Source organism: Mesoplodon mirus, assembly GCF_964341445.2.
Source record: "Mesoplodon mirus genome assembly, chromosome: 6".
NCBI lineage: Eukaryota > Metazoa > Chordata > Mammalia > Artiodactyla > Ziphiidae > Mesoplodon > Mesoplodon mirus.
This window is the reverse complement of record NC_138982.1, coordinates 3846921-3859940: the sequence shown is the minus strand read 5'-3', so window position 1 is coordinate 3859940 and position 13020 is coordinate 3846921. Positions and strand designations below refer to the sequence as shown.

The 13020-nt window shown below is 38.1% G+C and overlaps 2 protein-coding genes across 6 annotated transcripts in view; both read right to left on the bottom strand.

Annotated features, from left to right (window-relative positions):
* IL20RB (interleukin 20 receptor subunit beta) overlaps positions 1-471 on the bottom strand; it is a 31110-nt gene extending 30639 nt beyond the window's left edge. Inside the window, exon 1 of the mRNA XM_082625761.1 lies at positions 360-471. Coding sequence (XP_082481887.1) covers positions 360-432 — 73 coding nt within the window. The 5' untranslated portion in view covers positions 433-471. The remainder of the gene's footprint in view (positions 1-359) is intronic.
* Positions 472-1355: 884 nt separating this feature from the next.
* Positions 1356-13020, bottom strand: part of NCK1 (NCK adaptor protein 1) — a 92853-nt gene continuing 81188 nt past the window's right edge. For all 5 annotated transcript variants that reach the window (XM_082624615.1, XM_082624617.1, XM_082624616.1 and 2 more), the window contains one exon: positions 1356-11385. In XM_082624615.1, the coding sequence (XP_082480741.1) occupies positions 11191-11385 (195 nt within the window). In that variant the 3' untranslated portion in view covers positions 1356-11190. The remainder of the gene's footprint in view (positions 11386-13020) is intronic.

Below are 13020 nucleotides of genomic sequence, written 5' to 3'. Positions count from 1 at the left end.
TCCTTACAGTGAACATCTCTGAGGCACACACAGAAAGACTGAGATAATAACTATGTTGTGGCTTTTAAAACTAAATAATAAGATAAATAACAAAATGCATGGATCTCTGCTAACCTTTAAACTATTTGTTCTGATGCTTTATCTTCCTAGATTGTTCTGTGGACATTAAGAGATTTCTAAACAGAATGCAGGTCTTTTCTCTGTGGGGATGGAGGATTAGGAGGTGAGAAACCTTTTCAAAAACAGACATAAGATGTTCTATGCATATATTGCAACCCCAAACCCTGGGAAAGTATTTTTCACCTTCTTAACATATATTTGAGTCCCAGACTGTAGGCGGTATTCTGATTCATACTTACCCACGAGCAAACAAGGAATCAAGGCGTAGGAAAACCACATGATAAGACTTGTCTCGATTTCTTCTAGAACCATTGTGAGGGTCTCTGTTTGGCAGGCTCAGTTTGACCTGGAACATTGTTTCCTTCCAGAATGAAGCGCTCTTTCCATATCAGCAATCCTTGCTTCGGAACGCAGGAGTTGGAGCTGAGTCTGAGTCGCTGTAAAGCCTGAATTGTTCTGGAAAGAGGAGCCAGCCCAGACACCTCAGAAGAGGCGGGCTGGGCAGCACCCTCCTTTCTGCCCAAACCCAGATGTTGCATCAGGGGGTGTGGCCTAGGAGAGTTCCAGAGAAAAGATAACTCTGGGAAGCTTAAGAATCCGCATGGGGGAGATACCTGGATCGTAGGCTCTGCCCTGGGGGACCCTGGTGGTCTCCAGAGGCACCCCTGGCAGTAGCAGGCAAGATTATCTGAACTTCTCATCAAATAGCTGTTCTCTTCCAATTCTCTCTCCTGTGAGTTCATGCAAGCTAGGTACTGATTAGCTCTTTTTCTACATCTCCATTTCAAAAAAAGTAGAGGGCTTCCCTGGTGGCGCGGTGGTTGAGAGTCCGCCTGCCGATGCAGGGGACACGAGTTCGTGCCCCGGTCCAGGAGGATCCCACATGCCACGGAGCGGCTGGGCCCGTGAGCCATGGCCGCTGAGCCTGCGCGTCCGGAGCCTGTGCTCTGCAACGGGAGAGGCCACAGCAGTGAGAGGCCCGTGTACCTCAAAAAAATAAAATAAAAATTAAAAAAAGTAGAGAAGTTAAAAAATTTTTTTCTAAATATCTTTTATAGAGTCAGGAGGTGAAGAATGTATAGCTTCATATTTGCTTGCATCTGCAAAAAGAAAACCTGGAAGGAGATAAAACTACCAAAACTGTTTACCTTGGGGCAAAGGGAGTGGGAATTGGGAAGACAGAGGAGAAAAATGGGAATGAGACTCTTTCCACTACCTCTCGTTTGTTTGGGGATTTTAAAAAATTGTTTTTATTGTGGTAAAATACACATAACATAAATTTACCATCTTAACCATTTTTAAGTATACAGTTCAGTGGTATCAAATACATCCAAATTGTTGTACAACCATTACCACCATCTGTCCACGTAACTCTTTTCATCTTGTAAAACTGAAACTCTATATCCATTAAACAATAACTCCGCCTTCTCCCCTCTCCTGGAAACCACCATTATACTCCTGTCTTTATGATTTTGACTACTCTAAGTACCTCATATAAGTGGAATCATGCAGTTCTTGTCTTTCTGTGGCTTGCTTATTTCACTTAGCATAACGTCCTCAAGTTTTGCCCATTTTGTAGTATATGGCAGAATTCCCTTCCTTTTTAAGGCTGAAAAATAGTCCATATACCATGTTTTGCTTATCCATTCATCCATTGATGGACACTTGATTAGCTTCCACGTTTTAGCTATTGTGAATATAATGCTGCTCTGAACACAGATGTACTAATATCTCAAGACCCTGCTTTCAATTCTTGTGGGTGCTGTTATCTTTTTATATTGTTTGATTACTGAACCATGTGACTGTATTATTGAAAACTTTATTTAAATTTTTTTAATTGGAAGGAAAATCTTATGATAGGGTTTGGCCCCTTAAAATGTCAGTTTTTTAGACTCTAAACACTCCACATGTGCAAACATTTCAGTGGAAAGAACAGAATTTGAGTGCAATACATTTTGGTTCCAGTGTCAGAATTTATTTGCAATATAACCTTGGGAAAGTTACTTATTTATTCATTCAACAGACATTCACTAAGGGCTTATTATGTACTAGATCCTGGGAATTCGATAGTTCCTGCCCTCAACCCAAACCTAGTGGAGAAAATGGACATGAGAATAATCACAAATCAATACTGAAAATGAAGTGACAAATATTCACAAGGGAATAAAGGAGTATTAAAGAGAAACACCTAACCCAGCCTGGGGGATCAGAGAAGACTTCTTGGAGGTGACTTTGGGCTGAGTATTAAATGCTGAAAAAAATCAGCCAGCCATAGCGTGTTTAGGAAACCGCGAGAAGTTTGATGCAACTGGAGAGCAAGGTTGGAGTGGCAAGAAATGGGGTTCAAAGGCAGACAAAAACAGGATTCAAGAGGGAGCTTTGAATGCCTTGTTGAGGTGCTCAGAGTTTATCCTGAGGCAATGAGGGTCAAAGGGTTGAAAGCTCAAATCTAATCTGTCATTCCCTGTATTTGAGCTTTAAAAAATTTATGACTAGGGTAGAGAAAATTGTGGAAGCGGCCAGACTGGAGGCAGGTGGGCCAGGAGGTAGGGATGTGGGTCAGCCAGTTGAGAGATGTTGGCTTCCACTAGGTTTTCCCATGTCTGTAGAGAGAAGTGACTAAATTCAAATGATGGAGGTAGAATTGACAGCTCCTAGATGTTGAGTGGATTGGCGGAGGAGGAGGCAAACATGATTTTCACATTCTAGGTTTGAATAACCAGGTGGATGACAGCACCTCAACCTAAATAATGTTAAGGAGGGTGGGCTGGGAGCAGGCAGGCAGGGTTGGGGATGGTACAGAAAAAGGCTCCATGTGTTCAGCTTGATACACTCGACTTTGAGGTGCTCATATGGGCAGGGGGAGTCTCCAATATTCAAATGATCTTTGTCTCAGTTTATGAGTGTCAGGGTATGGCACCACTTCCCCTACGTTCAGCATTTCATTGGTAGCTGAGACCAGGAAGCAGGTGAGAACATTCAGGGAGAGTATGTACATTAAAGAGATGTGTGGATACGCTCCAGGAGAAGACCCGCATTTAAAGGACCAGCACAAGCAAAATGACATAGGAAGATATAGGGGGAATAAATAGGTCAGAGAGGTGGGCCTGGAACAAACTATGGTCCTGGAAATGATGAGGGATGGAGTGATCACCAAGGGGGGTGCAGAAGAGAGTCACTGAGTAAATTATCAAAAAATGTCTCCTGGATTTACGTCACCTAGAAGGTCATTTGTAATCTCAGTAAGAGGAGTTTCAGCGGAGAACTTGGATCAGAAGCTAGAGTTGTAGGCTGAGGATTGGATGGGAAAAGTAGTACTCTCTTGATGTGAAGGGGAAGAAAGCAACTCTATAAGCGTCGTTTTTATAAAACAATGATGTCTTGCATAAGATTTGTGGGAATTAAAGAATGTAGACAAAGCACATTAGCACAGTATCAGGAACACAGTAGGTCTTCACAAATGCTGTTAAGCATTTGTTATATTAATAATATTAACAATAAATACATTAGGGTTTATTTGCTCTGACTGGCTGGCCCTTTGTGGGCTGCCCATCTTTCACTTTGGCCCCTGGATCAGCAAAGAAAAGCTTCCAGTTGGTGACACCTATTAGAGGGTGGTCGTTAAAAGCATGGGCTCTGGAGCCAGACTGTCTGGGTTGGCATTGGGGCTCTGCCACTTACTAGCTATGTTTTTTTCCCCAAGTCTTTTAAACAATGTTTTAATGTCCTCCTCTGTAAATTGGAGACAATTATAATAGTACCTAATTCATAAGGCTGTTGTGAGGACTATATGAGATGGTACACTTAGAACAGAATCTGGCAAAGTAAGTATACAATAAGTATTCGCTGTGTATCTTTTAACTACATCAAGGTCAAGGACACTTGCTGCACCCTCCCCTTGATCCCTGCACTCTATACACATTTCCATATATTATACGACAGACTTGCAAGGTATTGATAAAATTTGATTCCCAACTTTTCAGATGAGGACACATCTGAAGTTTATTTACTGTAGATCCCAGAGCCAGTCAGGGATGGAGACAGGAATTCCAACAGAGATCTGCCTAATTCCAAGTTCTTTTCACTCACCTTACTGCCTCCCAATTAGTATCAAAGGAGGGCGCTCAATGTGTCTGAGGGATGTAAAAGAGTTAGTAATCTAGGAGATTAGTAAAGGCTTTAGAGAAGGGACAATCCTCAATATGGAATTCCAAGGATGTACCCATTTGGATTTGGATAGGAAAGATGTGCTTGCAGTTAAGCATTCCAACTGGGAGAATGGCATGGGAAGGCTCAAGGATGGAAAAGTTGAGGGGAAAACAGACTGAGAATGAAAAGGAAAAGGAAAGTAAACAGAAAATGGGAGAAAGAACAAGACTCATTTAGTTATGCGATGGGGGAGGAAGGAGAGTTGTTCACCAAACCTTGAGGTGTTAAGATAGCTCAACCTGGGCATGGGTCCATGTCAAGATGCCCCTGCCCAGCACTGCCATGTTGACAAGGCAGTACTGCCTGCCAATCCTTCACAAGCCACTGCAGAGAGTCTCCGACCTGGGCTCAGCACACCTCTAGGGGCACTGAGGGGTAATGCTACCTGCCTGCCACAAGCTTTTGAATGGCAGTTCCTCTCAGGACTGGTCCATGAATCAAGGAACTCAAGATGATCCACCTCTGCATGGGCCATGCCACTGGGTGAGAACCTCTGGAGGGCCGTGCCTCACTTGATAGCCCCTACCCTTGCCTGGATCCCCGACTCTGATCTTGCCTTTCTCTTCTGGCTTTGAGGAACTTCTCTTTCTACACTTTCTCATCAGCTGGTTGTGATATTCTGTCAATGCAACATGCCAAAACCAAACTATCCTCTAACCTGTTGCTGCACTTCTCAGATTAATTTCCACAGCCTTCCAGAGTTGAAGATGATCAGTCACCTATGCCTGAAGATGAACCGCTGGAAGAACAAAGCTATTTCCTATCATAAACAAGTACAGTCTACAAATAGGAATTTTTTTTCCTATTACACTATTTGCCGCTTGAATATTTAATTACAGAAGGAAAAGCAAGGAGTTAAAGGTTTTTGTGGAAAAGTAAAGAGTGGGGAAGGAAAAGGAGATTGATGGTCAAGGAAGAGAATCCTAAGCCCTCTGAGCCCCACAGGGCTGGGACTAGAATGAAGCAAGGGAGGCACCAGGGTGCAAAATTTCAGGCACTCACTCTTAGGGTCGTGCAAATGCAGGGTAGGTCCTTGTGCCCTGGCACAGACCACGTGGTCAATTAATTGCAATAACCCTTCCTTGCTCTACTTAACACAAAATAGTTCTCTTCCCTTTACCAAGATTCCTAAATATCTATGTCCGGGGTTTTAGCACATCTGACATTTAATTGTAACCCACTGTCTCAATTATTACTATTATTTTTTTTTTTCTGGAAGTAACACAGTGTATTTAAACAGTGGAATTCTCCTTGTCATAGATTTTTCTAACTCCCGCTTCCACTGAGTCTGCTCCAGATGTAACTTGCACACACTTCCAAGCTCTGGTTTTCAGGGTTCTTACAGCCCTTTTTCAGCCTCCTCTGAACACTATTTTCTTCTTCAACTTCCTGCCTCGTTTACTGTCTGGCACCAGTGCAGGACATCAGGAATTTAACCTCCCTTAACCTCAATTCTCTCCTTAGGGGGTGATGAATTAAAACCCTTATGTCTGTCAAACTGCCCTCCTTCCTGTAGTTATAACTGATTCTTTTCTATGTGACATTTCCCAACAACTCCTCTTAAGATGTAGAATCAGGCCTTATTCAGAATAGTCCTTTGTAGTTAAAAGTTCCATGTTTAAATAAAACAAATACCATTTTATTCAATTCTAAAATTTGAAAACCAGAAACAATGCTCTGTAATAGTGAAGATCTTAATAATTTTCAAATGATTTTGATTGCTGTAGTTTCAGTCATTCACTGGTTTAATCCTAGTCATCAGTGATTCTATTGAGTGAAGCACACAATATGCTCCAAGTCTGTTTTATGAGGCCTCCTTTGACCATCTTATATAAATTAACAAACACCCCACTCTCACTCTCCGACCTCCTCATCTTGCTGTTTTTTCTTCATAGCACTTCTCCATTAGGCATTACAACACTAGAAATGAAAGTTTTAGGACAGCTTTTGGACAAATTTGTCCATTTTCTTCACTCTCATTTTGCTAGGTTAGAACAGCCTGGCACCTACGCAATCAAAACAGTTGACGTGAGGTGGTTGGATGGTTGGTTGAAGGATAAGTATCTCCAAAAGCAAAACAAAGACACAAAACCATACACATAGATATAACCGTTCAAAAAGTATTTTTCTCATCTTGACGCCAAGTGATTAGCATATGCACTGATGAAATCAGTACTTGTTTTCTACATTCTCCTTATCTATAGTCTAGAAACCATATCAAAACAAGTAAATGTTTGGCATTACTTGTTCCAAGAAAAGACATGCTTATTCAGGGATCACTAATTTCTTCTACAAATGCTCAAAAAAAACATAAATTTAATAACCATTCCGGTATTTAACCTAAAACAGACAACTCTTCAGTCTCATTCTGGACTCCACCTGTCTCCATAATTTCCCGAAAGCTATCTGCAAATGTTCTACATAGTTTCTGAGCCTAGAGACTTAAAGCAACTAAATACCTTAACTACCTTAGATGTCTATTCTTAATTGTCTATTTATGCTTGTTTTCCTGTTCAAGAGTCATTATCATTCCATGAGGTACAAGAAAACATGGAGAGGAAATTGAGTACTCACTCTTTGTCTTCTTTGTAGTTATAACTACAAATAAAATTTGCAACATTATTTCAAAATACTGAGACCAGCTTTCCCTGGAGCTTTAAAAACAGCTTAAAAAAGTAATTTGAGTGGAAACATTTAGAAAATCAGCCAGTCCAACAGGTAAATTAAATGTTTGTGTGAATCCTTTGTAGGTATCAGGCCAATTCTGAAGTATCTGAGATAATGAAAGTGCTCCGGCCAACAAACATACCCTCAAAAAGACACTGTGGTTTAAAACATTTACCTTCGTGAACACCGCCCATAATAACAAAAACTCCTCCTCCTGCTCTTCAAAACCTCACCAAGCCCAGTTTATGTTCTACTCATTAAACAAACAAGTCTCAGCAAACTGTACACTTTCAAATCAAAAGGACCCCTCATTAGTAAACAAGAAAAATATATTTCTTTGGTCATTTGGTTTTAGGTCAACAGCAAAAAACTAGGGTGTGGAGTATGCACAGCATGCTCGTCTGTAAGAGTTTAGAAGATGACAGAGTTGAGTCATATAAACTTGCTAAACCAATAGAACCAGTTTATCAGAAGAGAGGAGCTTCCTACCTTGCCTTGCAATAGAATAAAATACAGGTTTTCCCCAGAAGCAGTAATATGGCATTTTCAAAAAGTTCACTGGATGCTGTTCAAAACATAAAAGGAGGATGTCATCTATCTTATATCAAATGCACTTTAAGTTAAAAGCAACCTCAGTTGTGAAGCCATTCGAAAACAGTTAAAGGATGTATACAAATACAGGATTACAAAGGATCTCCCTTTCTTCTAGCAAAGTATTAAAGTGGAAAAGTTAAAGCATGGTGTAATGCTACATTCCTAATTTATTGATTTGGACATTGCACCTGAAGCATTTCTGCAAAATGGTAAGTTTCCAGATAACTCCAAGTTACAGGAAAAACAGGGAGTAACAGTAACTGCATTTGGAGACTTGAACTAGGGGGATAAAGGCTGGGAAAGAGCCTTTTTTACACTTCTAATTTTGTTTTTAACCATATGCATTGGTAAAAATAAGGGAAGCATCCATACCATCTGATGCCTTCTGGGAATTCAATTTAGTATCAGCTTCTCGTTTTTCATGGGAAACCAGAACTCTGGATTTTATGTGAAATCCCCCAATTTTAAAATGTTAACAATTACTTTTTTAAGCATTGTGGGTTGAACTGTATTGGTTGTATCCTGAACAGGGCACCTTGCAAGATGGGAGAAGGGTAGTGGTAGTGAGTTTCGGACTTCTCAACAGCAAAAAAAGTGGCTGGGCTTGCCCAGAGAAGAGGTGCCTTTTCCTAATTCTCACAATGTACCTACACAGACAGTAGTGGCCCTGCTTCTTGCAATCTCTGGATTAAATGATAGAATTAAAGCATTAACGCTGGAGATAACTTATGTGCCACTGATCTATCCACATATCTATGAGGATAACATCATTCTAACAATCCAAGTTGCTCATCTGCTAGGCTTTTTATTCTTCCAGCAATGGCAGTTGATTGCACTTAGGCCCTTCTGATTTTAAGTGATATGTCTGTGACACACCATCTTTAATAGTGCCAGGTGCCTGTGTGACCGTGTATAGTCAAAGATGTGTAATATATGTTTGTGAATATGTATTCAGCTGAACTTAAGGACTTATGACCAAATAATAGCTACAGCAGCAATAGCTTTTTGTCATTGAGTTTATAAAAAGTTCCGAAAAACCTTCTTCCAAGATTTTGGAGAAGTTATTTGTAGAAGTGGGTTGGGCAGGGTTATGTGTATTATGATTGATAGCTAAAATTGATAGCTAAGCATCTCCTCACAGGTGGAAGAAAACTACTGTAATACTGCTCTTCCCAGGACTTTCCTCCTTGTCTAAAAACAAGCACACAGAAGCCAATGTGTCACAATATAGAGTGTATCAGGCTGGGAATAAGGAAACCTGGTTTCTAATACAAGTCCTGCTACTAGCTAGCTATGTAGATGTTTTCTAAGATAGTTCTAGTTCTTAAGAAAATTAATTCATGCTTTTAAAAAACAGCCATTGATGTAAAGACTGGTTTTAAGACTTATAAAAAATTGATAAAATGTTGAAGTAGAACATTAAGTAGTTCCCAGTGAGGTTTCATCACATAATAGGAGGAGCATACAATAGCTATTATTGGCACACATGGACTATCTAGGAATTCCCCAGTTATTATAAATCTAATTATGGCACAGAAATATGCATTCTGCTTCCAGTGCTACTCCATTCCTAGCTACTCTCTCAAAATCCTTAACATCAGCTCTGCAGGGTTTGCTATAAATAGCTCATGTCTGTGATACAAAGTAGTAACTGAATTGCTCCTCTCTTTTTTTTAAAACAAATATCCATTTTTTAAATAAGGAAGACTGGGGGGTGGGGACCACAAAGGGGTGGAGAATAAAAAGAAAGCATCATCAAATGTTTGTTTAAAATTAAAAAGATGTTTGCTACCTAGTCATTTTACAACTACTTTAAAACTATTTTCCTCAATTTATATTCAAGTGATTTTACAGCAAAAAAGGTAAGAATACATGACTTTTGTTTCCATTAAGCTTGCCTACTAATAATCTTAATAAACAAAGGGGGCTGAAGAAGATAATGAAATATGAATTAAAAGGCTTTAAAAGCAGATGTAATGAAGATAGAAAATTGTACAATGTCTGTATTTGCTAACTCCTATTGCTTAGTGGGAGAAGTCAGGGCTGCCACCCAGTGGCAATGTAAGTCTTTAAATGATTTGAAGATTTAGAGAATTAAAAAAACATTTAAAATAAAACAAATTAAAAAAAACCAAAATCAAAAACCTCATGAATTAGACAACTTCAATTTTAGAATCAGTAATTCTGCTGTCTTAAATGTCTGTTCATATTAAAGAATGGAAACACTCATTTGCATAGGCAGCACTGGGGAAATATTTTAAAATCTCATGACATTCTACTATTTACTAAGTTATGTGGTTTTCGTAAGTATTTTCTATTAAAATATTGAAAGCTCTTTGCTTAAATTAAATCTCCAGAATTTATAGTGGGGGGAAAAGCTGTGACCATAAAATATAACTGGTTTTCTTCTGTGATGTACAGAAATAGATTAAATATGCTACAGTATCCTCTCATCCATACACCCAAACTTCTGCTTGATAAACAAAAACTTAATAGAAGCATCTGCAAAAATAAGATTCTAAAAATAATTTTCCCTTACCATTAGCACATCACATCTTTTCCTCAGGTACACATCAATTTTAGTGTCCCAGTCAATAAAATTCAAAGCTGAAAGAAGAAAATGAGAATAGTAGAAATACTATGCCTGATAATTACTGATTTTTTTTTTGGTGGGGTTGGGGAGAACCAAGTATCTCATTGCCTCTTACTTCTTCAAAATTTGGCCATACCTTTTTTCACATTGACACAGATATAACATATTCAAAAACAAGATGCTTTGGTAAAATAACACTAGGGGAAAAAAATAACACTAGAGCATCCATTTACAGTTTGAAAAGCTAAATATCTCAGAGACTGTTTTGTTCTCTTGAATAACCAGATGAGAGAGAAGCACCAAAAAAAAAAAGAAAAAAAAAAAACTTAGGAATTTAGAGATTTTTGTTTCTAACAGCTGTAAATTTAAATTGTACAAGATATGTTTTCTAACCTATGTCCCGTATGTTTTGCTTTACACTGAAGACAACAAACGAATTTTGAAAAATAATGACAGACACAACATACTTGATATTTACAATGGCTTGTGACAAATATACCTGAAAATAATTTCTAATTTTCCATTTATTATTGCTATTTAGTCACAGAAAAGATTAACAACTCTCCAAGAAATTTATTTTAGCATATGCCATATATTGATATAATTGATATAATAATTTTATATGAAGAGAACCATTGAAGAAGTAACTAAGGTGGTGCCCTTACAAGGAAATAAAGGAAAGGCAATAAAGAAATTCTTCCATATAAAGACTTTCGATCTGCATCATTTTTTCAAAATATAAAACCTTAATATTAGAAGCGAAGAGAAAAAGAGCAAAAAAACCAATAAAACAGAAGACCAAGGATAAGGAATTGCTCTATGCAGATGTTTGGCATATGTAGTATATATGTATGAACTGAGTTATAATAAAAATACTTATGTATTATAGTCAATTTTCATATAGAGTTAGAAACAGCAATTTCCAATCAAGCATGACTGGACTGGTATTTTCTCAGTCTTCACATGATGAATTACAACTGTATAGCAGTCACTTCTGGTCAGCAGTATCATGATAAATGCTTGATAAGATACAATTTTTCTCCTTGTTCACTTGTAAAAATTGGTGCCTTTTTGTAATGTTCTACAAGTTCTTCCATGGTGCTGAATTTACGCTGCCCAATGCAGTAGACAGTCTCTTTTAGTTGGACTTTAAAATGCTTGTTTTTCCCTTGTGCTTTTAGTGATACTGAAAAATCATTTGGCTAAAAGAGAAAAAAATTTTGAAAGACATCTATTAGCATTTTTACATTAAACTAGTAACAGCTAAAATGTGAGCACTTTAAGTACTAGGCACAATACTAAATTACTTACATGAATTAGCTCCTTTATGCCTCAAAACGAACCCATTTTACAGATGAAAAATAAAAAATCAAGGCTGAAGAGAAGCTAAGTTGCCTAAGATCATCCATCTAGTTAACAAAAGAGAGCCAGGATTCAAATCAAAGCAGCCAGACTCTTAAGTCTCTTAACTAATATGCTCTACCTAACACCAGGGCAAATCCTTTAGTTTAACATCTGAAGCATAAAAACTATCTTCTCTCCATTCAAACTACTGGAGAAACATAGGAGAAAATCCAAGACATCCACCCCTTTTCAATTAGTAGCTAACAGTAGCTGTCTTACAGAGTAGCTGATGTAATACTCTGAAATCACAAAGATGAAGGACACAAAAATGAGAACTAATTTAAACTCTAATAAGAGATCATAAACTCAAATGCCTATAAGGGGCAAAAAAGAAATGTAAACAATGGCCAGGGTGGCTATATAGGGGGAACGGCAGCACATGGCCAATCTAAAGGAGGCGGCCACTTAGCTGCAATTGTTGCCTTGTAGGAATACAGCTCAACATTGACAGGCCTTCCAATTTTAAAAGGGAAATCTGATGTCTAAATTCTTATACTAAATCTCCCAATATTTAAAAACTGACAATGAATTCAAATGTTTAAAAACACTGTGCAGGTCAAATGAAATATGCCTATTTGAGACCTCTACTTTAAAAATTCTACTATTAAAAGTAATGGTATATTTTGGATAATATCTATGCTCAATTACCCACAAGAATTTACACAGTATTTTGCTATCAAGCTTTTTTAGTTTTTTTTTTTTTTTTAACCTAACACTCTTTTGAATAGTCTATATCAACCTGTTATAGTTACTGCCAAAGTTTCAAACAGTGGGTTTCTTGGAAACATCTTATGGTTATTTACCACCCACTTCAGGGTCACTCCCATCTAATCCTTCTGCCCACTGCTTGTCCTAGAAAGTAGGGCCAGGTCAGGCATCTAACAGAAAACAAATCCCACCACTCTTCCCTATCATCAATCACCTTCTCTTTCAGAGGGGTTATGTACAGGACCCCATTTCCTGAACTTCACATCAGGCAGTTCAATTAATTTCAATCTCGCCCTCTCATCTTTCCCACCCCTCACCCCTTACACACACACACACCACTCACACAGATAGGTTTTCTTTCTTTCTTTCAACCTTCTGTACAATCATACATTAACTTTTGTACAAATACATATTCACAAAAAAAGCCAATACTAGTCATGGAAAAGTAGTGATATCCTTTATCAAGGAAAAATAAAGGCCATTTTTAAGGGAAATGAGTATTGTCAAATTCTAAAATCCTAGATAGTACCCAAAAGAGCCCACATAACTATTTTCTTATTCAATTTTTATGTTTTACAGTTTTATTGTTTTACTAGTATTGGAACAGAATTTATCTTTTATTGTAAATGCACTTCAAATATAGTGCATGTTCAAATGGGTTTCTGAGGTATGTAATAGTGTATTCCAACTTCCAAACAAGCAATTTATAAAAAAAGCAAATATCA